The 26,053-nt window shown below is 49.2% G+C and overlaps 1 protein-coding gene across 1 annotated transcript in view; it reads right to left on the reverse strand.

Annotated features, from left to right (window-relative positions):
* The window catches only part of MYO1D (myosin ID), a gene marked incomplete at its 5' end in the record, with an annotated part of 81,218 nt that overhangs the window by 35,613 nt on the left and 19,552 nt on the right, over window positions 1–26,053 (reverse strand). Inside the window, 5 exons of the mRNA XM_026043695.1 lie at window positions 6,038–6,142; window positions 6,677–6,821; window positions 7,404–7,627; window positions 17,529–17,736; window positions 21,887–22,053. Coding sequence (XP_025899480.1) covers window positions 6,038–6,142; window positions 6,677–6,821; window positions 7,404–7,627; window positions 17,529–17,736; window positions 21,887–22,053 — 849 coding nt within the window. The remainder of the gene's footprint in view (window positions 1–6,037; window positions 6,143–6,676; window positions 6,822–7,403; window positions 7,628–17,528; window positions 17,737–21,886; window positions 22,054–26,053) is intronic.

Raw genomic sequence — 26,053 nt, forward strand, 5'->3', positions numbered from 1 at the left:
TCCCAACAAGCCAAGCCCATACCCAGGACCTAGGTAGCCAACTGGTGGAAGGAAGACAAGGTCATCTCTTGGCAAGAAGATCCAAGCTGGTATGGCCTTGGGCTGCAAAGGGTATTGACACCATCCTCTCCTGTCCTGGGCAAGAAACRCTGAGCAAGGACCTAGCTCGCCTGGTCTGAAGGTGAGAGGTGAGAACGAAGTGTCCTGTGGCACTTCCATGCTGTCCTGACCTCATGGAGCTRAACATCCCACAGATGCAGAGCGAGGGTCAGCAGGAAATGGGCAGAGGTTCCGGCGGCACAAATTCCAGCTGGACATAAGGGAAAATACAATTCTCCCYAAGAAGGTGCTGTGGCCCTAGGGGAGGGCTCAGAGAGGTTGTGCAGTCTTCATCCTTGGGGATGAGGAAGACACCAACACGAGGCCCTTCTCATTATCTGAAGYGTTCTGACAGTTGCAAAGAGCACAACAAACATAGCTTAGTGTTGCCATTGGGAAACTTTGGTATCTTAATATCTTAATGTTGCCATTGGGCTCTACACTCCTAAGGACCAATTATAGATGCACACTATAGCTCAGTAAAGAACCTGCTGAGGGAAACCAGCACATTATCACGTGGGATCTCACTACCTATCAACAGCAGCAGAGCTTGTCTGCAGATCTCCAACCCTTGGGGAATAACCTTAGGCACAAGCAAGACGTTGGTTCACTTTAATCTCAGCTCCAAATACCACCCAACCAGGATCCTGTTTGCATAACCAGAACGTGGAGAAGAGCAATGAAAGCCAGCACCAGCCATCCTAACCACAGCGTGCAAAGAGGGCTYGAGCACAAGGGAAATAGCTTTACTTTTGGTCTAACAGCAAGCTAAATTGGTCACATAATGATATTGTTTCTCTTCCTTCTAAGTATTCTGATKTTTCCATCTCCAAGTTCACCTTTGGCCACCAACCAGGTCTCCAAACAAGAGCATTCCCCAAATTCCAGAGAAATCAACACCTTAAATCTTCAAAAATGCTGTCAAACAGGACATTGCTGGAAAACTACTTGTAAAGATAATCACTGTTCATCAAAAATGAACAACTCTTGTGTTTTGTTTTGAACAAGAAAGTGTTCAAAAGGACACTTTTCTGGACACTGAAGAGTGTCCAGGCGGTCTCTTCAAAACCCACCTGGACACCACCCTGTGCCACGTGCTCTGGGTGTCYCTGCTCAAGCAGGAAGGTTGGACTAGATGATCTCTAGAGGTCCCTTCCAACCTTGATCATTCTGTGACTCTGTGAGCCGCCTCTCACGGCGCTGCAGTCGCTCCATCGGGGAAGGAGGGCCGGTCCGACGCAACTCAGGCCTTGGCAAGCCCGGCCCCAAGGGGCTTGGGTACCACACTGTCCTAASACAGGACGAAGCCTTGTCAAAAGCAACCAGGAAAATAGGACACAGAGTAGAAAGTATTCTTCGGGGCAAAAAAACAGGGCCATCAACAGTATCATACTGACATATCAACCAGCTGGGAAGGGTGGACAAGGGTGAGAGCATGAGGCAATGAACAARAACTGGAATTTCTTGGCAAAGTTGAAAGACAACTGAAGAACTCAAATCCGTTCAGGCAACAGGCTGCAGATTAAGGCAACGCCATGCAAACTGGAGAGGAAATGGGAAGCTATGTGACAGCTTTAAACCAGCATGAGCGAAGGAAAAAGGAATGGGAGATGGTTACAGGCAGCTCTGCATAGGACTTGGCACAAACACGCGAGGCGGCTGAAAACAAAGGGGATGTTAGCACGGACTGAATGGCCAGCTATAGCCTGGTTGCCACCGTCTCACATGGATCATRGTGCAAAGCACTGGTGTGAAAAATGTAAAGGATGTTGGAGGCCTGTGATGGGTTCAGAGAAGGTGAAGCAAACAACCGTGGCCCAGAAAACCTCACAGGAAGAGATGCTGAATGACTGGGATTATTTTAGGAAGCAGATGAATGGAAGGAAAAAAATAAAAGGCTATGAAACACTGAATGGCCTAGAGAAAGTAGGTTAGCAGTGTGTGGTGCTCCTTGGTGAGCATTTTGAGCCCAGCAGACTTCACAAAGTAGGATGTGGCTGAGGAGCGTCCTGCCTCCGGGCCCTCTGGAGCAGGAACCGCACGCCACGTCTGCGGAGCCGAAYGCAGAGCTGCTGGGGACAAGGAGGCTCCGTTGGGCTGCAAGACCTCTAGTTCCGGTTGGGATCTGCCCCCCACAGATCTCAAATTTGCTGCTTTGTGGAATTCGTTTCCAAATATATTAACTTCAAGAAGAGCCTCACAATGCGGCCTGCTCACTGCCATGATCCCTCCCGACGCATCCATCTCCCAAGCACCATGTCCTTCCTCTCCTTCCCCAGCGCTTCCAGCTCCATCCCCAACCCTACACGATGGAGAACTCTGCTGCCCCGGTCCCATTTGCAGGCCAGAACTCACGCTAATAAACATCAAAGTCCTTAAAGAGCAGAGGAACCAGCTCTATACAGAAACCTTCGGACTGGGAAGAGTGCCCTGGTTTTGCACAGCAATAAAAAACTGCAATAGCCCCGTGTGAGCGTGCTTCAAATTCCCCTTCTTCCTTATGTTTCCCTCCCAGTTTGGTGCTCACACTGAGCAACAAATCCATCTGACGAGCCGAAGAGACGCAGGGACGGGGATGGGCAGCAGCGCGGCAGATCCGCCCTGCCCGGGAACTCGTGGCCTCCCCTTCTTCCTCAGCAGTCGCTTTGCTTCAGGTGTCCCCTCATCCACGGCACGTTGCCCCGAGCACCACACGCTGTGGCTGTAGTGGGAACATGAGCCCCTCTTCACGGGGGGCTCTCACATTGGGAACCAGGCGCAGAAAAGATGAGACTAACGGCGYGAGCAAATGCCATTATTCTCCATTTTTGCAGGAGTAGAGACAGGCCTTCTGTTCTCAGATACATTTTATCCCCTCCCAGTGAAAAGTCCTTCCTAGCAATGTGTTCTCCGCACCTTCTGGGCTTTCTTTTATTTATATCGTTGCGGATCCAAACGCAAATTGGTCTTAATTTAGCTATGCGAGTGGCTGATGGGGAAGAATGAGGGTTTYGGTTTTTAGCAGAGAAGGCTCCACGGGCTCCCAGGGCCACGCTGGACGCCACGGCGGGGAGAGGCACCGCACCCGGGCAGAGACGGTCCTTGCAGGGACGCTCAGGGTCACCAAGGACAGCGGGGAAACGCAAAGAAAAGCCTTATTCTGCAAAGGCACAAGCTGCTGTTTCCCAGGTGATGCAAAAGAACACCAATCTGGCGGCACGCATGAAATATGCATCTGCTTTCCCGAGGCAAAAAGTTTGAACGTTTCCTTTGAAAAAAATAAAAAGCATGGGGGAAAAAAAAAGAAAAAGTATTTTTTTTAGGCAGAAAAATAGACAGAAGTGACCTGGTTCTACCTATGCCTACTGCAAGCGGTGGGTCTTCAGAAGACCCCCCATTGGTGGGTCTTCAGAGCCTCTGCATACACCTGCTATAAACAGCAATCCCAAAGTTAGGTCCAAGCAGAGCCGCTTAACTCCTCTTCATCTCCAGCTGTTGATATTAGGGCTCCATGCACTCAGGCTAAAGAAGACGTTACCAGCTGCTATGGGCACTTGGAGGGCAGGTCCCGGCTGCTGAGCTTCTCATTTCTGTCTTGCCTGCACTATAGCAATGTCAATCATGGGCTAAAATAAAACGTGTCTGAAAGCACTTAATGGTTAGTCAATAACTTGTGGTGCTACCTTCACAACAGCCAGCTTCTCTGCAGAAATAGAGAATTTTTAAACACATGAGCTCCAACCTTAGCGGGTGTCTATTTGTGTCGCTGGTACTTTTTCTTTTAATGTCATTTCTACCCAAAGAATGAAGCGTAGAGCGCAAATAGCTGTTTTTTTTTTTTTTAACAGCTGCTGAAAGTCAAATCTTGCTTCCTTGCACAGTGAAATAGAGACATGGGAATTTGTACAAAGGCACTGAAAATGGGTCTGCTACAGGTGCAGGGATAAAACACCCCTCTCAACCTTGCGCGCTCGCTCCAGCGATGCCCTTTTGCCTGGCGCAGGGACCACGTAACGGAAGCAACCGGGTGTTCTGCTCGAGAATCCCCTGAATAAGCTGAATCATGAAAAATATGCTAAAAAAGCACASGGACAACTTTAAAGATCGATGCTTTGCTAAAGCTTATCATTTAGGGGAAGCAAAAAACCCATCTAATAATCACATTTTCACTTCTGTAATTTGCAAATCTTTGCTTCCCAGCAYGAGCCACCTTTCAGCTTAGCAACAAACAGTCCATTTGGCAGCCGTGACAAGCCAGGTTTAGCACACGGGCCCTGACAAACCTTACAGCAGTGGCACAACTGCCTCCCAGGGGCTCTGCGCATCGCGGCAGCTCGCCGGGGCTGGCACCACCCCGGGCACATAACGTGGCAGCATATGGGAGGCGTGAAGGAGGAGGGAACTAAAAGGAATGAGCTTTGTGAACTGGAATTAAAAGAGAAAACTGGGAATGAGAAGAAATTCTCCCTTTCCCACAGTGGCTTTGCCAGCAAACTCAGGCTTAGCATCCCTAATTAAGGAGTCTATATAAATATAGAGGTCTATATAGATATATATCTTTATATTTATATATTTATATATTTATATATTTATATATTTATATATTTATATATTTATATATTTATATATTTATATATTTATATATTTATACATTGTACTTTTTAAAGCACACATGATCAATAAAAGCTTTCCTCACTTCTGCAGGCTCAGAAGGGAATCTATTTTGCAGCAAGTACCATCTCCCCCGCTTGCACACTGCTCTTATTGCCAGAGCGACGGGACAAGGATGCACCCAACCTTGGGTGGGTACAGSATTTTCCAGCACATGGTAACAGGATGTATAGGAACAAGATGCATTCGTGCTCCTTCTCCTGCATTATTCTGCCTACCGCAACTGAAAAGGAACAGCTCCGAAGCATCACAACTTCAAAAACTGAATATTGCATTTTACAGTGACTTCAGTTTGGCTAGAAACATTTGCTTAAATTTCAATGGTAAGTTTCAGCAGGTTGAAATTATATTTTTCCACCAATATGAAACACAAATTCTTTTGTTTTGAGCCTCAAGTGGGAAAAGCAAAATCCTCCTGCAGGACCTCGGCCAAAGGGCCGGCTCACATGCTCCTCCTTTAATCCTAATGCTAATAAGCCAATATTCACTCAAGCCACCCATTCAGTTAGCAAACCACACTCTTCGAGAGGACCTGTTAAAAGTCATCAAATATTCCACTGAAACACGTTCAGAAAGCAATAGGAGATTTCTATTCACACAAATCACTGCTGTATAAATAATTGACTGGGCTACAGCTATCTCAGAAAGTGAGATTTTATGCTGCAAAATGAGTGTTGTTGCTCATGCTAAATATAATATTTGCAAGCAACACCAACAAACAACTATTCTGCACCAACTCCACTTCTGGCACAGTGGAGACTAACTGCAATGGGACATGTTTAGATGTAAAAAGAATGTATGAGTGCTTAGCTTAAAATGCTGGAGAAACAGGGGTCCAGGCCCACCAYTTAATTTTTGTCTACTAGTTTGGTAAAATTCAAAATATCATCTCCTGAAAGGCTTTTAAAAACAGCAGAATCCAGATTAYGACAAACTACCCATAAAAGTTCATACGAGCACATTTTTTAATGAGCCCTTAAAAACATCCAAACCAATTAACCAAAAGCAATCGGCTGTGGAAAAAGTCCAGTGCAAACTGGACACCCAGGTGGCATCCAGCTTCATGCCTCCAAAACGAAGAGGCCAAAGACACCCCAGAATAAAGCAGTCTTTGGTGCCAGAGGTTCAGAGACACCCATCAGTCAAAAATGGTGGATATTTCTTCTTGGAAAAGGTCTRCTTTGAACTCCCAACCTGTACGAGCATCTCCAGCATGGCCCTCTGCTCCACACAGCGCCACCTCAGCCAGGAGGTCCCCAGCCCAGCCAGCCCCACGCTAACTGGTTACCTTGCGGACGTGACACGAGAAGAGGACGTTCATGTACTTGTCCTTCCGCTTCAGCTCGTTGGCGACAGGAGTGAAAGAGCCCGTGTTCTGAGGGTTATCCGGCCTCTGAAAGAGCAAGGACAAGGCAAATTTGCTTCTTGCTCACCAACGTAGCTGTGTTACGTCCTGCCAGGGCCACCAGAGCTGTAGCCGAACAACCTAGTCGGGAGACTTCCTTCACTTTACCTTTAGACTTCACAAAACTTCACAAAACAAAATGGAAGGAGAGAGCAAAAGGAGGTACTAGATCTTACTTASAGAATTTTGCCTTTAGATTACTTCTTAACATCCCTTAATAATGCAGTGTTTCAGTTTTACGTTGACTTCCCTCCTAACGTTGGCTGCTTGAAAAGCCAGGTGCCGAAGTTACTCACAAGCATTTAATGTTACTGCAACACTCCAACTCTGCTCAGTATTCAGAAAAATTAACCGTAGTAGTGTAGAAGTCAAAGAAAAAACCTCTGAAACTCCATAACCCACTTCCCAAGGAAATCTGAACGCGCTTCAACAGTCACGTTCTCAGACTTGGATCCTTCTGGTGGCCTGAACCGTGGGCAACTTCTCTCCTCCCCGTGTGCTCATCTCCGCACTCGCACTCACCAGCGCGATGTAGTTGCCCTCCCACGCTCTCTGCAGGCCAATATCGGCCCTGTGGCCCTTCAGCACTTCCATGGCAGCGACCTTTGCCCTCAGCTGAGGTAGGTCTTTCGGTGGGATGCTCCGGATGAGTTCACTGGCCCTCCATCTGTCAAGAAAAAACAACCCTGAATCACTTCCATAGTCTATAAGACTTATCACAAGGAACATTTTTTCYCCAAATACCAATCCCCAAAATACCATTTTTAGAGAAAATACCATTCCCCACCATCCAGAAAGCTATTACTGGCACTCCTGCCTGCAATGAACCTTTTTCATGCCCAAATCTCGGCTGATCTATAGCCTCATCCTCCTTTCATAGCAAAATTTGGCCGAGCAGTTGGAGCTCAACCAACCGCAACATGAAACACGATGGCCTATTCAGTACTTCACAGCTGGGTTCTTCTTTATAAACAAATGCAAAAAGGCAAGGCGGCCCAACAGGCCAAGGTTGGTCAAAAAGGCCAAGGAAGGCAATGCAATGTTCATCCTGACTACACCTTAGCAAAAAAAAAAAAAAAAAAAAAAAAAAAAAAAATTTGTCTGTTTAAGGGTACCAAAGGCCACAAGTATCTTCATCTTTGAACCTATCAACCAGGTTGATATTCTTCAGGCATTTTTCCAACTTTTCTGAAGCGAGGTAGATGTTCAGCCCCTAGGCCAGGCTGAAAAGACAAAAACATTCTCCTACCTGTGGTAAATTGTCTGAAGGGCCTCTTCAAATCGCCGCAGCACTTTGGGTGGGGTGGGCCACTGCACGTGCTTGCCGTAATCCTTCATTGACCTCACRTTTTGAAAGCGGTGGGCAACTTCATGAATGTAGGACTTCACTTTGTAGCGGCGGTAATACTTGAGTATGGTGAGGGCAGCCCGCGTCCTCCTGTAGCGCAGGCGGGCCAGMGTCCCCCTCCACACCTACGAGACGGAGAAGACACTGTTGGAGCCACGGAAGCTTATACTTCTTCTGGGCTGCTAAACGGTGGGAATACAGCAGTCAGGAAAGGAGGCGACTTTGCCAATTAAATGCAGTGAAAGGATCCTTGAAAAGACACCGTGGTCACCTGTGGATTTAGAAACAAGGGCAAGGCCAACTGACGGCCACAATCGCTGCTTCTCTCCCCAGGCCAGGGCAATCCTTAATCAYCCGGGCGCTCTCAAGCTAACGCGCACGTCCCTGATGAGCTGGAGAAGGACTGAGGTTGCCCTCTAAGACRAGCCACCAAGACGAAGATGGTTAATCCCTCCCCGCAGAATCAAACTGGAAGGGTAACGAGCCTAGGTTCGGCAGGCGCTCCGCTCTGGGCTCTGCTGGAGAGTTTATTCTCACCTTGAGAAACAGCCTACTGATGCCTATCRAGCCTTGTATTTACAGAACAATTAATTAGTTATTTCCAAGACAACGCCAARGGTTCTCTCCACAGCTCTGCTGATTCTGCCGCTTTGGGGCTCTGAGAAGTTATTCGCAGCAAGAAGTGAAGCAGATGCGAGGAGATGCTCTGCTCTCCACACCCCGATTTCAAACATGGGGAATGTTTTCCTCCAACCTCTTTCGGAGCAACCCCTCCTCATCCTCCTTCAGCCTCCCCACCCCTGTCTAAGGCATGTCCTGTTCACACCAAACATGATCCAGACACAGCAGACAAGAGCTGCCCAACCAYGAGGCCGAGACAACCCATCTTTCACTTGCGTTTCAGCGTGACAAGCTGCCTGAGAGTTCGCCACCTCTCACGCTTTCTTCCACATAGCAACCGGTTCCTAAAATAGGACTCCCTCGTCCCACACTCCGTCCCGTTCTGTCTAATGTTTAACACGGTGAAGACCAAATCGCAGCTCCTAAGTTGTGTAAAACTGGGAGGCAGATGAAGCACAGTCCACTCACCAACCACGCGCTGGGTTTTGTTGCTAGGAAGAGGTAGGAGAGGAGGAGGGAATTTATCCTGGGCACCAAAATGCAAGAAATAAAGCAAATAAATAAGCTGGGGAACAAGCTGCACGTGGAGCAGGTTGCTCCTTTAACCACCTCCTGAGGCCAACCAGTGCCAGGATCCCCTCCTCTGATGATTTTCCAAATACCTAAGGCTTACTGAGACTTACAGTGATCTGAAGGCACATCGGATTCGGAAACTGTATGGATTGGACTCAGTCGGCAACTAGGATGGAAGAACTGAGCACCCAACAACCACTGAAGCATCATCTGACTGGTGTCTCTGGTGTTCAGACTTGGATTGCTCAAGACATTTAAACACAGGCTGAAGTGTCACAAAACGTATCTGCAAAGGGCACATGGACACTAAACCATAAGATAAAGGAAAAATGGTCAAAAAATCTGCTATTCAGCTTCTTATCTCCTCATAAGAGCAGTAATGAAGARCAAAGGGATCCAGGTTATAGCCCTACAGTTTTCTGGCTGAACCTGAGAAAATATCACGCAGAGCAAACTGGTGCAAGCTACTGAGGGCTTTGTAGAGCCCAACTTCATCTGTCAGCATATCTCAAAAGGATTTTGTTTTGCTTTTAGATGCAGAACAAAGTCTTAATTTTATCCCCTGGCTCCTGAGGTCTCTTTTGCTGCAGTTAGTTTATTTTTACTGGATTTTCTTCTCTCCCCCAGTCAGACATCTATGGAGCAAGCGCGCTGGAACAGATTGTCCCCACGCTGCATCAGTGGCATCGCGGCGGAAATCAGCTCTGCAGCCAGAACTGCCACAATCGCTACAAAAACTCCCCTTCCAAATCCAATTATCCGGCCGAGGCAGCCCCTTGGCGGCAGCAAACTGGGAAGCATTAATGAAAAGCGCGTTTGCAAATCAAGTTGTCACAACTGCCCAACCTCAATCCTAGTGAGTACCAACCTCATCACCAAAGCAGTGGCATCTCCCAAACACCAGAAGTAGGAAAACAAAGCTGGAGAAAAATTTCTCCCGGGGAACAAGGCACTAGTTTAAATTTATTGTTTTCCTGGCGTTGGAGGTGGGTTTTGTTATTTTTTCCCCTCCTTCAAAGCGAGGGCTCATCTCTGCTTCAGAGGGCCCATCCACAGTGCTGGGCCTGCCAAGGCGAGCAGACTGCCTGATGCTCTTCCAGAAACACGGACCCTTCGGAGCTGCAAACAAGAGCAAGCTGTCAAGGCAACAAACCCCTCGCTCGGCAGCCGCTCGGTAAACCCAGCAGCACCAAGCTCAGAGCCAGGGGTTAGAGCTACGGCGAGGACGCTGGCGTGTTTTCTACCAACACACACCCTCCTGAGACCTAAATATTGAGAGATCTCTACAGACTGCGCCTACCAAATTCCTTCCCCGCTGCTGTAGGTCCATCACTCCAAAGCACTGCCCATTGCCCATTACATTTAATCAATCAGATGCCCTGAGCCGAGTTTTTCACGGCATCTAATTGACATTATATGCAGGTTCTCACATTGCAAAAGCTCATCCTGAGCTGAAGCCAGAGGTACCCACCAGCAAGCTGGTGGTTGAGCTGCACCTAGCAAATGTTGCAAGGACAAGTCTGGGAAAGACATTGCTCCTTCTGCAGCCAATAAACACACTTGCTGTGCTACCTTTTTGTGGCTTTAACATCTGGTTTTACCTGATTTCCCAAAGAAATGGGAACCCTTCCCCCTTCCTGACTATCCATGAGTGCCCTGATATCTCCTCAATTTCTAGGCATCTTCATTCAAATCGGAAAGAGGAACAGAAGACCCAAAGAGATGAAGTCTCTACCTCTTTCCAGGAAAAATCAGCAGCAGGGTAGAAAGAACCCTGGATTAGAGTTACARGGTTGGAAAAGCTTCAGAAGCAGCTTGTGAGCCATCTGTTCTGTTTGATCTCCACGTCCCAACCAGCTCATGCCTAGCCAGGCAGAGCCTGGGTGGCCAAGCCAAGCAGAGGATCCCAGGAGGAGCTGACAGCAGTGCAGGGCGAGGAGGAAGCAGGGATGTCCTCAAGGAGCACGGGAAGGCGTGGAGGATGTGATGGGCAAGACTGGAAGTCCTGGCAGTGAGGCGCTCTCAGGATCACACCTGTGTCCATGGCTCTTGTGGGATGTCAGGGACGTCGGACAAACCCATAGAGAGCCACGTTTGGGGAAGAGCTGGTCTGGCGACAGTCTGCAAAGCGACACGCCAAAGAGTGGCCTCAAAAGCAACTGCTTTGGTTATCAATTACTGCAGCACCAAGGGACTAAGTGAGGAGAAGAGCCCTTGAGCAGGACACAACGAAGCAGATTGTCCTTTGCAAGAGAAGCTGCCCAAGCAGATGGGGCAGAGGTAGAGGGTGAATGGGAAAGGAGACCTCAAGCAAGAAGAGAAGAGCAAAGCCTTCTCTTCTTGCAGGGGCTAAGTCAAAATGGAAAGAGAAGCAGAATGTCCAGGCTTTTGTTCCAACGTTTTCCCCTMTCTCCTCCTTACCTTCAGTCTCTCCACATCTCTCAGCACTTCTCCTCTGGGCTAGGTAAGGACAGACTAAGAGCAGAAGGGAAACAATGACTAAAAGACTAGGAGGATGGGCAGAGAGAAAGGAAGCCGTTGGTGAAAGGACATCCGAGCACCATGAGAATCCAGGCAAAACCTCTCCTTTTATGACCCCGGAATTGGGCTTGCACAAAGAGTGTGCCCACTGAAACCAGAAGTCATAGCATATTTTATCTTATGGGAAATACTGAAATCTTCTCTGAAGTATGTTTTCCATACACACTTTTTGTTTAAAAATTAATGAAGTAAAAGGCAAATGAGTAAAGAAAAAAAAAAGGACATGTGGACATGCCTTTAAAGTCAACTTAAAAATTCAATGAGCTTCCAAAATTTCTAAGATTAAATAACCTTTGATCTATAGATCAAGTCCATCATCTTTGCAGAAAAATCTGTGCAGTGCAGTAAATATTCTGAGCTCATCTTCAGACTGCAGCCTCCTTGTAAGCTCAGAAATTCCTGTAAAACAAATTTTAAATAAATTTTAAAGGAAARGAGGGGTAGAAAGGCCTTGTAGAGGAGGGAAAAGCAGCGGATGAGGTGGGCTGGGGCCAGAATGGTGAGAACGCCTCGCTCATAGTTCTTCCATAGCAAAAAAGCACAGGATAATCTAGGTTTGACCTAGATGCTGCAGGCTCTTTGAATTCAGAAGCAAACCTCCCCAGCATGCAAGGTGGACTTCTACACAAGCAAATAAATGCACATAATTCAGAAAATAAAGCGAGTCCTTCTAAATTAGGCACTAACACTCAAAATACATATATTTTTTGAGCAGCTCCGCTGCTAACTGAACCCGGCAACCTATTTCCCGCTGGCTGCAGCCTCCCGCTCCTCGCGGTCGGCCTCCTTCACACCCGCCTGAACCGCTGCACGATCAATGTTCCCTGGGGCGAGCCGCCCCCGGGCATCCCAGTTGCAGGGAACAGACGAGCAGCGCGCTGGAGACTGGCACAGGCGGCAGCCGCCCCGCGCGGCCGCGGAGCACCCCGAGCGGGCACGTTGCAGCCGCTGAGGCGGGCGGCGCAGCGCCGGGGCCGCCAAGCCTGCCGCAAACGCCCCGTCCCGAGGCCGGTTTGCGTGGCGCTCTTCCCGCTCGCTCTGGGAAGGGGTTGGCGCCGGCAGGGCACGGCCGTGCCGGGGTGGCTCATACCCATACGGAGCGTCCTGCGGGGCCTCCAGACCAGCCAGGCTGAGAACCGCAGGTGAAGCGAGCTCAGATCTGGTGCAAGGGTCGAGGTCTCCGAGGGCTCACGGGCCGCGCAAACAGCAAGAGGAGCTGCTTAATCAACACAGCACCAACTTCTGCCTTTTTGCAGGAGTCAGATAATAAACAGTCACTGATTCTGGACACACACGAGTGGCACCAATGATGCCCACGTGGGTACACACGAAATAAGAGCCAAAGAGCTGGCACGGGTCCTGCTGCAGTGCACCCAGCAGCTTCACTGAGCACCACGCAGCTCCTCGGGTCCATCTGCCTCCAGGAYGGAGCCCAATCTCAGTTTTAAAACGTTCTCAGCCTGAAAACCTCCAGGGACGCCTTCACCTTCTGCTTGTCTGGCCGTGCCACATCCAGGCGAGGCACATCCAGCTTCCTGGCTGCTCTCCAAAGAAATTCCTGCCAGGGACAGAAGATGCTGGGAGAAGGGAGATGCCCTGGATGGACAGAGGAAGAGAAGAACAAAGTCTCCTCTGCTAAGGGAACAGAGAAGCTGCTGCCCTAAGGACAAGGCTGGACAAGCTTCTTCCATCCCATGAGAATTCACAGCACTGGTTTTCATGCTTAAGGAATCAAAACACACATCATTTCCTCATCTTCAGTGTTTTTTGCCCTGGTAAAGACTGCTAGGACAACAAAAAACTCCCATCACAGGGCAATGAAATAAGCTGAGCGGTGCAACTCCTTGTCAAAGGAGGCTACAAAGCCCAAAGGCCAATGTCACGTCTTTGAAGACAAGTTCAGGGGAAACACATCCACTTGGTGTTACCAACCACAAGGAAAACCCACCCAGCCTGGGTCAACCCACRCGTAGAGGGGCTAAAAGGGCCAGGGACGCGGAGGAGGAGCCCGACGGGCGCTCGCCCCGCTGCAGCCRCGGCGGCGGTTCGGGGCTGGCGCGGTCAGGGCTCTGCGCACGCGTCCGGAGCCGTCGAGGGCTTCACCGGGAGAAAGAGCACAGGGAAAAGAGCCACGTGTCGCTGCAGCTCCTTGTGTCGCTGCAGCTCCTTGTGTCGACCCTTCTTTAAGGGCCCCTGACGGAGGAGCCGCTTATTCCCCACTGCAGGAAAGAGAAGGTTAACTCTGATTTACTGCAGTGGCCCCTTGGAAAGGCTCCCTGCCCACAAATCACCGCTTCTTTCCCTTGGTCCAGGCACTGCTTAGGGCATCCTGGTGTTTTCACTGTCCTGGCAAATTCAGACCCTTCTCAAGGCAAGGTGGCCAAGTACTGTGCCTGCTTGGTTGCACTTTCATTAAAATACACAGCACTGGCACCCTTTCTGTCATGCACACGCGCCTGCAAGAGATGTGGAGATGCTGCAGATCAGGAGCTTTTCAAAAAGGAAAGTGGGAAGGATTTCCCTGCCATGGAAACGCGTGTTTCCGAGCTGTTCCGTTCCACGAAACTGCGTTTTTTGGAGCCAGACATGATTCAGAAGCTGCTGTTTGCAGCAGTGTCCATGCACACGTCCCAATGCACCGACGTGCACTCCATGCCAAGCACCAGGGCACACGCCAAGGACGGTAAACGCCTCGCGCCGGGGCGGGATCCGCGTCGCATSCCCTTCTAGCAGGGTCCCCGACCAGGAGCCCCCACCAGAGGGATCGGGGAGCCCTCGGGAAAATGCCTCCTCCAGTGGCACGCGCGTCCTCGCCCGCCAAGCTCACGGACCCCGGGGACACGAAGGAAGGGAAGGTGAACCCCTAAATTAGGACAAGCCAAGCGGCCGGGCTCTCTGTGCCTGTTCCTGGCTGAGGGTTGGCCAGTGTTGCCAGGGAGACAACAGCCGCAGGGGTGCGAGTGACGGCGCAGGGTGTGAGTGACGGCACAGGGGTGTCAGTGACGGCTCACGCCAGAGGAGGGTCTGCGACCCACAACGCTGGGAGCGAGGGGAAAAACCACCCCGTGAGCGCAGGGCGAGCGGCRCCGCGGGAGCCTTAGTGCACCCAGGGGCGTCCCAAAGCCACCGCGGCCTCCGCCCCATCCCACGTGTCTGCTGGTTTGGGAGAACTCCCATGCATGGGTATTTTTGGCCCACGTCGTTGGAGGCTGCAACGATTTGCTGCATTAAGCACTAAAAATTGAGCGCTGTGATTGCCACGTGCAGCTGCGCCCGGCCGCTAAAGCCGCCCCGGAATAACGTGCTCAATGACAGTGCAAGCGGCTGCACCGCTGCCCGCTGCCCGCGCCGCCGCTCCCGACCGGCCCTGCTCCGCGCGGGAATGCAGCCGCGCGCAGCCGAGCACAGCGGCTGCATGGCAGCTTCCGATAAAGAGGGAGCGAAATAACATCACATCCTCGAGAGGCTCCGTTCGCATTCGCCACCACGGCAAGACCCAAGGTGCGGTGAACCCGACTCAGCGCAGCCCAGGAACAGGAACAGGAGGGATGATCCCAACCAGCGCTTCTAAAACCAGATGTTGCCCGGGCAGCGATTTCTCRGCTGAGTTTTCTAAGCTGAAGCAAATGGCAAAATTCCCCCAGAGCCAACCAGTTGCTCCAGTTAAGCTGCATCTCATCTGCTTACCGGCTTGGTTCAACCCTAGGTAAAATTTCAGTTTCCACTAATTTTCCACTAATATTTTATCACCAGAAAGTGGGGAGAGTTGAAGGCAGTACTAGAGGAGAAGGCAGCTGGGAGTTGCGCCACAAAAAGAAAACCAAATTATCTCTTACATTGGAAGCTGGTTTCATTCAGTGGAAGCAAATTAATACAAAGCAAATTCTTGCCATTTATTAAGCCCCCAAACGAGCATTAATTTAAGGGTTAAAAGCGACACGCGAGACGAAGCTCCGAGGATAATTACCAAATCTCCTTTGGAAAGCCTTTTGTTTTGCATGACAGCAATAAACCACTTAATGTCGGTAATTAGAAATGAGGAGAGGTGCGTTTAAAGCGACCAAGGAGCAGAACTGCGACGAGCTGCCTCTTCCTTCATTTACCAGCTTTGCTGTGCAAAGAAAATGATTTCTGGATCCCAGCCTGCTTTTCAGTCTAACACCTAATTTCCCCCCATTTCTTTTAATCCCACCTGCTCCTCCTGTCACAACAACCTGCTTTCACCTCCCCTTGTCTTTTCCTTTGCTAAATTGGGCAATGCAACAAAAGGCTGAAGGATCTGCCAAAAGAGGCTCACATCTCCCTTCGCTTCCAGATTTAACCTGGCGCCCCTCGGGAGTGTCCGTTCGTCGCCGCCAGCCTCCGCTCACAGGCGAAGCAGAGCCGGAGGAGCAGCAGGGAACGTTCGSCGGGCACCGGGAGCGCGGCCGCCCAAACTGCCTGCGTGTTTCCAGCGGCGAGGAGGCTCCCCGGGCCCAGGGGCACGTGCTCATTTGTCTCTCCTTCCCCGCATTGTGTCGCTTGTGCTTCTCGGGCACCGCGGTCGGCACGCGCCCCATCTACTGGTGCATTCGCACAGGAGCCGTCTGCAGTGCAAAGGCACTGGGAAACGCCGGGGGAAAATGCCAGAAATGCAGAAATGGAAGGGAACGGCGTGAGAAAACCGCAAGTGTTTTTACTGCAGACTCCGCATGCTGCAAAGTAATTCATTGCACACCTATGAACATCAGTCCAGTTTCCACCACGAGCTCCAGCTCATGCTCTTGGGGCCATGAGCAGCTACACGTTCCTGGGTTTTGTCTGTTGCTGCAAGTCCATGACCCGTCGAAGAGCCCTTCCCATCACTCCGTGAGCATTTCCGAGCAGGCAGAAGGGCCCCAGCACGCACAGAGCCCCGGCGGAACCGCAGCGGGGGCCGAGCTGCCTTTGGAGAGTTAGCTCTGCAGCAGCCTGGGCACTTCAGAAGGAGCTTCAGCAGGTCTCTCTCCAGCTTCAGAAAGTCTCTTCCCTATGGACCTTCAGCAGAACCTCACCAGAGGGTCCTTGGATAGAAGACACAAAAAGAGGACTCCAGTTGTCCCATGYCAGTATTTTGTGCAGAAGAGAGAGTCGCCTCCAGAGACACGTGTTGGTCCTTATCTTCACAGGGACATGGGGAAACTAGGGGAGGGAGGTTGGTGGGCCACATGCTGCACAGCAGCTATCTACCAGATGCACTCCAGAGCCAGGGAGCCGATCCATCACGTCCTGCTCRCGTTACCTTCACGTTGCTCCAAATCTGTGCACAGCAGATTTTACCTGAAGCTTCAGGAGCTTCCTTTTGCAGTGAGAAAGTGCCTGCTTCCCCAGCACTTCTGCATTTTTCCTTCATTAACTTCACCTTTTAATTTCAGAAGAGGTCACCCCTCCCTTCCTCAGACACTCAGTACAAAAACTCAGGTCCCTTGGGAGCTGTAACTCTCCTGGCCTCGAACCTGCAAACTCCAGCGTCGTTGTTACAACAGGTTTCATGGGGAACGTCACCACTGGTGTGCAAATCTCCTCTTCTTCCTTTCTTTCCCTCCCTTTCCTTCAGTTGTAGCCTCTCTTTCACATTAGGGGAGCCTATAAAGTACATGCAAAAGCTCCATAGGAGTCAGGATGTCGTACCCACCCCCAAATAACGTATCCAAACAGCACTAACTGAACCAAAAGAGCATCCAAAGAGCTTGGGCAGTCCTGATGAAATGCACACAATTATTGTGGGACATGGATGACAGGGAGACCACTTGGTGGAGGACACCAMAGCAGGATGCTCATCGGCAGATCCCGTCGCTTCTCTTCCTCTCCGGCTTCTCAGGAGTTGCCTCTTTTCCTCCTCTCAATCTCTCTTTCTCTCTCTCCTTCTCCCTTGTCCCCAAAGTTTCAACATTGCAGTCAATGTACGCCATCAGTGACGGACCCATGGATAAACCTTCATGCACGCAAGCTTGTCTCCACACCCGTTGGGAACAGCCTTCTACTTTTACCAAAAAGGATCCTTTATGTTTCTCCATGACCTACTCTTACTGAGCAAACAGCAAGCTTTATACAGACATTCAAGGCTCTACAGATCACAGCATATCAACCCCCATTAAGGCTCCTGTGCAGCCACAGATCACTACTGAAAGAGCTCTAAAACAAAGGGAAAACATTCAAACGAGCACAGTGCAGCAGCAATCAAACTGCAGTTCAATTTGAGCAAAATTGTCACTTGCAAGCAAGCCTGAAAAGGGAACAAAGGTGTTTTATGGAGCTCAGACTGAGTTTTACCTTCTGGAGGAAGAGGACGATCCTCACCAGCATCTTGGCATGCAGTTCCTCCAGGGTGAAGAGTGTCCGCGGCGTGCGGATGAAGATCTTGGTCTTCCCATAGGCGACGTCGTGCTGAAACCCGCAGCACTCTATGAGCTTCTTCACGGCATCTTTGTCTGACGGGAGGTCGTGGTTTGGCCAAGTGAATTCCGAGATCATCTTGTACCTGGAATTACACAGAAATGTAAATCTGTCATCTATATTCTCAAGAGGTCAACCCTTCAACATTATTTTAGAAATCCTTATAATTTCTCATAAAACCAACTCCTGGGGGAAGAACTGAGGTGCTGTGTGGGAAAATCCCAAAGGAAGGGGAAAGGAATGTAAGAAAGGCTCAGTTTTTGAGACACSACCATCCCTCGCTTCATCACGGCACAACAGATGCAACACACTTAAGTCTCACTATTAGTTTCCTGGAGATTTGGCCATTCCATTACTAATTCTTAGCATTCAACATAAAATAATTTGCAAGGAGGGAAAGTTTGGGGGTTGCTTATCCTCTGTGTCAGAAGTCAACGAACCGTTCAGTCAGAAAACGTAGACATTAAAAATCCCAAAATAATGTTTTTGATCATCTTTTGTATCATTTTGAATGAATTTCCTTATTTTCCACAGACATACAAAGATCAATGTTTATAGGGGCCATTCAATCATTCCCTCTTGTCTGGACTTTCCAAACCTCTTTTCATAGGAAAAAAAGAATGTGCAGGTTTGAACTAACAGAATACGAACCAAACATCAAAATAACGACATCAGACTCTGCTCTCCATAAGATTTACTGCCCTTGCAAAGTGCTGAATGGCTGAATGGATTCTTGCAAATAGCAGTGATGAATTTTCTGCATGCGATTTATGGACACAATCAAAAACATAATAGACATTTTCACTGTAATATTATCCATATTCATATCCTAAATAAAACGTGCAGGCAGCAATCTCAGCCACTTCTCCATTTAAAAGCCTACAATCAGAGGCGAGCATCAATCTCAATGCCTCAGATATTCAGATTTTTTTTCAAAATCTTCAGCTAGAATTCAATGCCCAAAACAACAAACCTTTATAGGCAGAGCGGCGAGGCTAAAAAAAGGAATTACTCCACACCCAGAAATACGGGTCAACRGAAATATATCAAACTGTCACTTTAATTCATCAAATTAACCTTTCCAAACAAGCCTTTGACGGGGGRGAGGGCAATGGAGCTGTACACACGGTATCTGCACAGGACACACTGTCAGCTCCGGGGTTACAGCAGGCAGACGAGAGATCGGCCTGATAAATAAAACAGGCAGATATATATGCACAAAAAAAGCCTCCGACTCACGGCAGGAGACGCGGCGTTTATTCTCGGCTGGCAGCAGCACTGCCTCTCCCGAATACACACGGGACATAAATATTTTACACAGATATCAAAACCCTTTCACTGGTTTCTCTCTCTCTCCTATTCTTAGCAGGAAAATGTTCCTCCGATAATTAATTTATCGGGCTCTGCGTAGCAAAATCTTCCACGGTCGGATATTTGGAGGAGAAGAAAGAAGGCAACCAGGCTGGCAATGCAGACCCACCTTCTCTCAGGCAAAGCTGCTCAGTCCAGAGGCCATGCAAATCGGACAAAAACTGCCCGGGAAAAGAGATTCCAAAATCTCCTCCTTTCCAATAAAACAGGGCACTGTTATCTAAAGATTGGCCAAGCCACCCCGGCCACGTCCCTCGCGGCCCACGCGTGCTGGGACGGGTGGACACGCTGGACACGCGCAGGGCAACGCTGCAAACTCCTTCCCTGGAGCGGCGAGCGTGACCGGGGTGCCGCAACAAGTCCGAATCCCAACCTCGTGGCTAATTATAGGGAGGCCGAACCCAAAATAAACCTGCTTGCTGACAGCACAACCCTTCCCTTTTGCCCCAAGATGCCAGCAGCTTTCAAGGTCATCCATACATTAAGCATCCTCTGGCACGCTGCCTTCACTTCTCCTCTCCACCGAGCTGTGGAAACCCTTGAGGTGCCCCAGGTCGCTCCTCCAGCTCACGATTCCCAGCACCGCTCTCCCAAAATCGAGAGCCTCCACTGAAAAATCGGGGCTCTGCACGTGAGGTCACCTCATACCTTCCTTTCACCGCCGTTCTGCTCGCGGGTATCTTGCTGTTGTGCTCAGGCTATGTTTAACAATGCCTTAAAATAGGCATGTGGATGCCTTGGGAGAGGAAGGGCTGGATTACATTCCCATGCACACACGGCCGTGGGGGCCTCACAGGCGCCGTTGTCCTCCCCGTTCCCATATCTGCTCAGTGTTGCTTCTCCGTGGTGAGCTTCACACTAAGCCAAACACACACTACACATTGGTGGTGTTTTTGTGCTCTAGTCCATCCGGACCTGTGTTCCCAACGCACGTTTTGCCTTGTTCAAAGATGTACTTTACCAAGGGAATGAGAAGCATCTCTTGGYTCACCAGAAAATATATTTAGATCTTATTTCCCACCAATTGATTTAAGAGCAGATTGGTTTATTTAACACTTTCTTACGCRGGGCTCAAGCACAAATCTTCTCAAGTACAAGGAAACGTTGATGAGGACATTCGTTAAGGGCTTTAACTGAGCTCGACATCATTTCCTCCTGTTCAATATGGACTCGTTTATAGCGCTTGGAGCTAAAGAACACCAAAATCTTTGTTTTCCTACAGAAAGAAAAAGTGGCATACAAATCAAGTATATATAAAAGTATATAAGTGTATGTCTAAGTATGTACAAATCTCTCCCCTTGCCATCAAAAGAGGGATCAGCAAAACATCAGACAACCGCATTTGAGGGGGCGGACGCCAGATCTCCTGGGCGCTCCTGGAGGAGAAGCCAAGGGCTGGTCAGCCTGGGCAGCGGGACAGCTGCGACGGGCTCCCTCGAGGCCCGGACTGACTAAACCTTGGGCGAGACTTCTCCCTCTTGACCAGCGGTCTCTAAGGGCTTTGGACAACTGTTGGCAGGACTGAGTTTTTATGAAAACTTTCCCAAATACAAGCAAACCAATGACGTTGGGTTGTGTCCTTAAAATCATCTCTYCCCAAATCCAGAGCTGAAGGGCCTGGATGCCTCTGCCGTGCTCTCTGTCTGTCATACAGCTGTCACCAAACGGGAATGAGGAAAGGAAAGGAAATCCCTTGTGATTCCTGCCCAGAAGCCATCTCCTAAAATGCGTGGTTCATCCCAAAATTCACATTCGCCCAGCACCTTTAGAGAGGTGAGTCTCTCCCAAGGCGGAGGAACAAAGCATTGAGCCTCAGGAAAAGGAAAAAATAAGAAAGATGTCAAGGGACAGAGCAGATTTTTTTTTTTTTTTTTTAAGATTTAGAAAATTTAAAGGAAACTGAACTCAACTGCGAGCGATCCTGTGCCCCGCGACTCCACCACTTGATGCCTTGCACCTTAGACTTTTAATCCCACTGCAGGATTCTGCCACTGAGACAAGACCACCGGGTGCAAGGGCCGTACCAGGCGCCACGCGCTAACCTGCTTTGCTGCCTGCTCCCCCCTCTGCTCTCAAGCTTTCGGGATCTCCTCAAACATTCATTAAAAACAAAGCAGCTCTTTATATTAAGAGGCATTATGCCAACGTTAGGAGTACGGTGCAACACACCCCACCGGCGAGGGCAGCGCAAACCCTAATCTCTGCGTAGCCATGAGACAATCCCTATCCAAAACGTTTCACTTGGCACAAGCCTGCTAGGAACAAAGAGGGCAGAAGTATCAAAAACGTTTGCATGGGCTCAAGTTGTTWTCTCTTCTTCAGTCCTGGAAGCGCGACGTTGCCTCCTGCACACCCRTAGCGGCCCATGCAGCAGCACGCGCTGCCCGGACGCCCAGCGTCCATCTGTCCCTCTCCCTGCAACAATTAGACAGTATTCAAGGGGAAGCTAATTAGTTCCAGTCTTAGGATTACGCTCTGGAGATGATCCTCCTTGCATRTTCATTCTGAAGAGATTAAGACAGCGAGGGAGTCGTGGCCTGAAGAGGTCCTGTGTGTTTGAGGACCAAGAAAGCACCACAAATGTGTCTGCGGCCACAAAATGAGAGGGCAACCAGAGKCCTTGTTAGATTCGTGTTTTATTCTACCCAGCAGTCGATATTAAAAAACACAACAGCAACAACAACAACAAGCCCCCATTACCTATGTTCCCGCTTTACCCATGATCAAAAGCAAGCACCACAAACCCAGAGGATTCAGGACTTGCTCGCTCCTCCACAGGAAGATGCCCAAACGCCCCCGCTCCCTCAGCTCTCCCAGCTGACCTGCTCAGAGCTGAACTCGGTCGCTCCCAGCACCCTTCTTACCTGTGAAGGAACTTCTCGTACGTTTGGCGGTAGGCAAATCCTGCRCGACGGACTCTCACGTTCTCCAGAAGACCAAGGTACTCGACCTGATGCCTGCAACGCTCCTCGTCAAAGAGCTGTGGAGACTTCTTATCGTTGGGCTTAATGCAACGGACGTAATAGGGTTCCTAAGGACACAAARTAGGGGTCTCACTCAGAAGGAAAAGGTCTGCACAGAAGCAACTGTTTCTAGTTGAAAGAAATTAAAATGTCCATCCACCTTAGTCATTTGAAGGAGGTTTGAATTATAAAGGAATTATAAAGTTGGAACAGAAGAGACTGAAGAAGGCTCATGACATGTTCCTCCTCTTAGCAGTCCGYAGCAAGGTCTACCACACAGTGAATGTTACTCATTGGAGTTAAACTGTCCTTTTTTCTGCAATACATCAAAATCGGATTCACATCCCCCTTCTCTGTGGCCTTTGATGACAGCAGAGAGCGTGTTCATAAAAGACCCAGCAAAACACTACAAARGAATTAGCCTGATGATAAAATGAGTTTTTCCAAATATCAGCCTCTAAACAAAGGCCTAAATTGCTCTATTAACTTTAAAATATGCTGACTGCAGTTCTTCTTATGGCTCTTGAGTGATAGAAACCCATAAAAACTACATAGCACTGGGCAAAACCCAGGGACCTTGCAGCCCAGCCATCAAAAGCAACTCCGCTTCTGTGAGCCCTGMTGTGGGACCAACGCAACCTGCACGAGCTCCTCCTAGGCCCTAGCCTGGCCTTGATGCTGACAACGGGGTCGGGGCCTTTGCTGCGTGGTCCTCCTCCGCGTCAACTGGGTTGACATGAGCGAGCKAAGGTCAGAGTCCCCCAGGGCTGCATGAGGTCAGTCCCAGACATGGTTCCCCTGTCAGGGGTTTTTTGCTTTTGATGTTTAATTTTTGAGATTAAAGGCAACTTTCATTTATGCATATTTCTATATAAATATAGACAGAATTATACACACATACACTTATAAAATGTCATCAGTACTTGCTTGCTATAATTATTTTCAACCAAAAGTAGTTCCATCATGCTGGGTTTTGAAGTTCATCCACTTCCTTCTTTTCATTATTAGCCCTTCTTATCTCACATCTGGCTTCGTTGGAAAGAAAAGTGACGACGAAGCTTCAAAAAGGGTCAACGGGCCCACACTTCAGTTTTTCAAGGGGTAATTCTGTTTTCATAATATTAACATATTATTTTCTAAAAGACTTCTGCAAAAGGAGAGGGATATTCTGCAGGCTGGCAGCCGCCAGTGCCAAGCAGAGAACTCAAATGAGGATCCTCACCMGCTCTTTCAGGTCTTCCAGGCCATGGAGGTTGCTTCCGAGGTCACGTTAAGGATGGGTCAACACTCAAGCTTTCAAAATTAAGGCAAGGCTAGCATTAAGACAACGAGAGATTAGCTGTCTGAAATCTTAATATGAGTAAGCCTAAAATTTCATGATCAAGTCTGATAATCAGACTCAAATCAGAAATGAAGTTTCAGAAATTTCCTCCTGGTCTAAAAGGAGCTGCAGAATCACACGAAAAACCACTATCAGAGTAAGCAGCGGGCCCTCAAGATGCAGGGCTATACCCTGGATGCTCCACAAGAGCCTGGTCTGGGTCCCATGCTACCCCACAGCTTTGTTGCTGGTTTGGACGAAGGAAGAGCGTGTTTATACTGGATCTGCGGGCAACGTTTTCGGAGCGCAAGGTCAAAGTGTGAAACTGCTTTGACAAATGGGAGAAGTGGTCTGGAAAAAAAATGGCATGAACTCAACAAGGATACATGCAAAGCTCTACATTTAGACAGAAAAAATGAGGGGGAAAAAAAAAAGAAGAAAAAAAAAGAAAATTTCCCAATTAGACACTAGAGCTAAAAAAAAAAAAATCTAGAAGTCCTAGTTGAACATGTGTCAAGCTCATGCTTTTCTAACAAAGGAGCATATGAACAAGAAAACTTTGTGTAAGGAATGAAAAATCCACAGATTTCTACCTCTCTGAACACAGCACGTAGGTCGGGCCCTGCAAACTGAGGTGAGCCAGTTCAGAGCAGGGTAATGGCCAGAACAGCTAGAAAACACGACATAAAGACAAGCGGGTTTTAGTCTACAAGGACACATCATCACCCCGGTTATTGTTATATTATATATATGTAAACAGATAGGAAGAGAAACAAATGTTTTAGGACGCAGAACGCTTGGGTTTAACTACACTGTAGAGATTCAAATCGGACATGAGGAGAGTCAGGAATGGGAACACGAAGCTTATGGAAAGGAGGGGAACCTCCCTCCCTGGAGACAAGCTTGTCCCTAGTCTGGACAAGCATCCGTATCAAAGAGATGTAGGCAGCCGTGTCCTCAAACAGGGGCTGAACTAGATGCATTCCCCACGGTCCCCTTTAGCCCTGTTTTTCCGTGATTTGTAGGTCACTGTCCTAAACTTAGGATAACACAAGGCTCCAAATTGCTATTTTTCCCTTCAATAATGCTGAGGAAACGAGATCATCCTTGAATATCTTGGGTAGTTCTGCCATGACCTGGAGGAATGCAGCATTAAYGACAGGCAAGTGGAGCCTCCACGACGCTAACAAAGATGAACAGGCTGAAATGCAGAAGCCTTGGAATAACAGAGCCCTAAACCCGGGGAAGTGATGCAAGACCCTGGATTTTGGGGGGAGAAGGCGCTGGATTGCAGCATTGCCTGCATGCTCAAGGATGAGACCCACAGCCTCAGGCCTTTCTCCTGGGTGGCTGTTGGTGGGACAGGAACGCGCGGGTGGAAAAGGGCAGTGGCAGCCAGCAAAACGGAGCCCCAGGAGCCATCCACGAGCTGGCAGCACCACGTTGTGCYGAGCCCTTCGTGCAGCGGCCCTGGAGGATGCTGAAGGGCTGCGCTGGCCAGGAGAGACGCAAAGCTGCTGCTGGGGGCAACGTAAATCACGCACTGTTTCCCTTCTTGCTGAGAGGGAGCATGCCGGGCTGCGGGGACGGCTCCTCAGCATTGCTTGGCTCCCGTCCTTCCTATTCCCAGGAACTGGCTGAGCTCTCTGGAAAGGCAATTCTAGGATTTTAAAAGAAATTCATGCTTCACCTTCCTTGGCTTTCTCCTGAAAGGCCTCTCTGGGCTTAAAGCAGAAGGCAACAAGGGTCTCAGTGGTCTCCGACCACCTCCCCGAAGAGGCAACCCGCAGGGGTGACAACTTCACCTGGAGAAATCCATTGTGGTGCAGGAACACACTGGTCACCTGAGCCCTCCAAACCCCTTCCAGACAGGACATCATCGGCCAAGCCTCGAAGGTCAGAGCAGCCTCTGGGAACTCAACCCCCATTTCATTTTGCATTAGGAGTCACAGCAGAAGCCTGGTTGGATGTGCTCAGAGCAGTTACTATTGATGAGCGGCAGCAGTTTGCTGGACCTGATAGCAGCAGCTGATAATCTCTGCACCATAATCTCTGAGTGGTCTGGCAYGAAACAAGGGCCAGGTCATCTACCCGCCACAATGAGCATCCTAACAAACTGGAAATATTTAAGGAAACTGCGGGGTTCAGCGACACCTCCCTGACTTACAGCTAGCCTAGAAGCTATGAACGAGTCCGCAGTTACAGAGGGAACTGGTCTGCACTGCTCTCCTTTTGCTAATATTCAGCCTGGGCCACTTCTTGCACACATCAGCTGCCGCGAGCCACCGACCTGTCCTGGCGCTGGCAACAGAGTCACTAACATCAGGAAGAAGACACAACACGCCCTCGACATCAAACGCAGCCCAGTGCGATAAAAAGGACAGGTCTTTTGATGAGTTTAGCAACACAAATATTTAATATGCAAACAAGSCGGAGCATTACAAGGTCTTCAGAACTTACTGGACAGCAGCAAGCAAGTTAAAGGGCTTATGAGGAGCACAAAGTCAAAAAGTCAGCACAGGGGAAAAGGGCTGCACTCACCCACTAGTGACACTACGGTGTCCCAGTTCACAGCTACAGATTTTTGCAAATTTTGCAAATACGTAAATACACAAATTCCCTTCACCCAGGCTAAGCCTGCTTGGGCTGTCACTCAGGTCTTTGTCCATTAAAGATGGAGCATATCTCAATGCAAAAAAATAAAACAAAAATGCTGCTCCCTGACTCCAAGGCCGACACAAAGGAGT

Source organism: Nothoprocta perdicaria, unplaced genomic scaffold, assembly GCF_003342845.1.
Source record: "Nothoprocta perdicaria isolate Ctin4 unplaced genomic scaffold, notPer1 scaffold_336, whole genome shotgun sequence".
Lineage (NCBI taxonomy): Eukaryota > Metazoa > Chordata > Aves > Tinamiformes > Tinamidae > Nothoprocta > Nothoprocta perdicaria.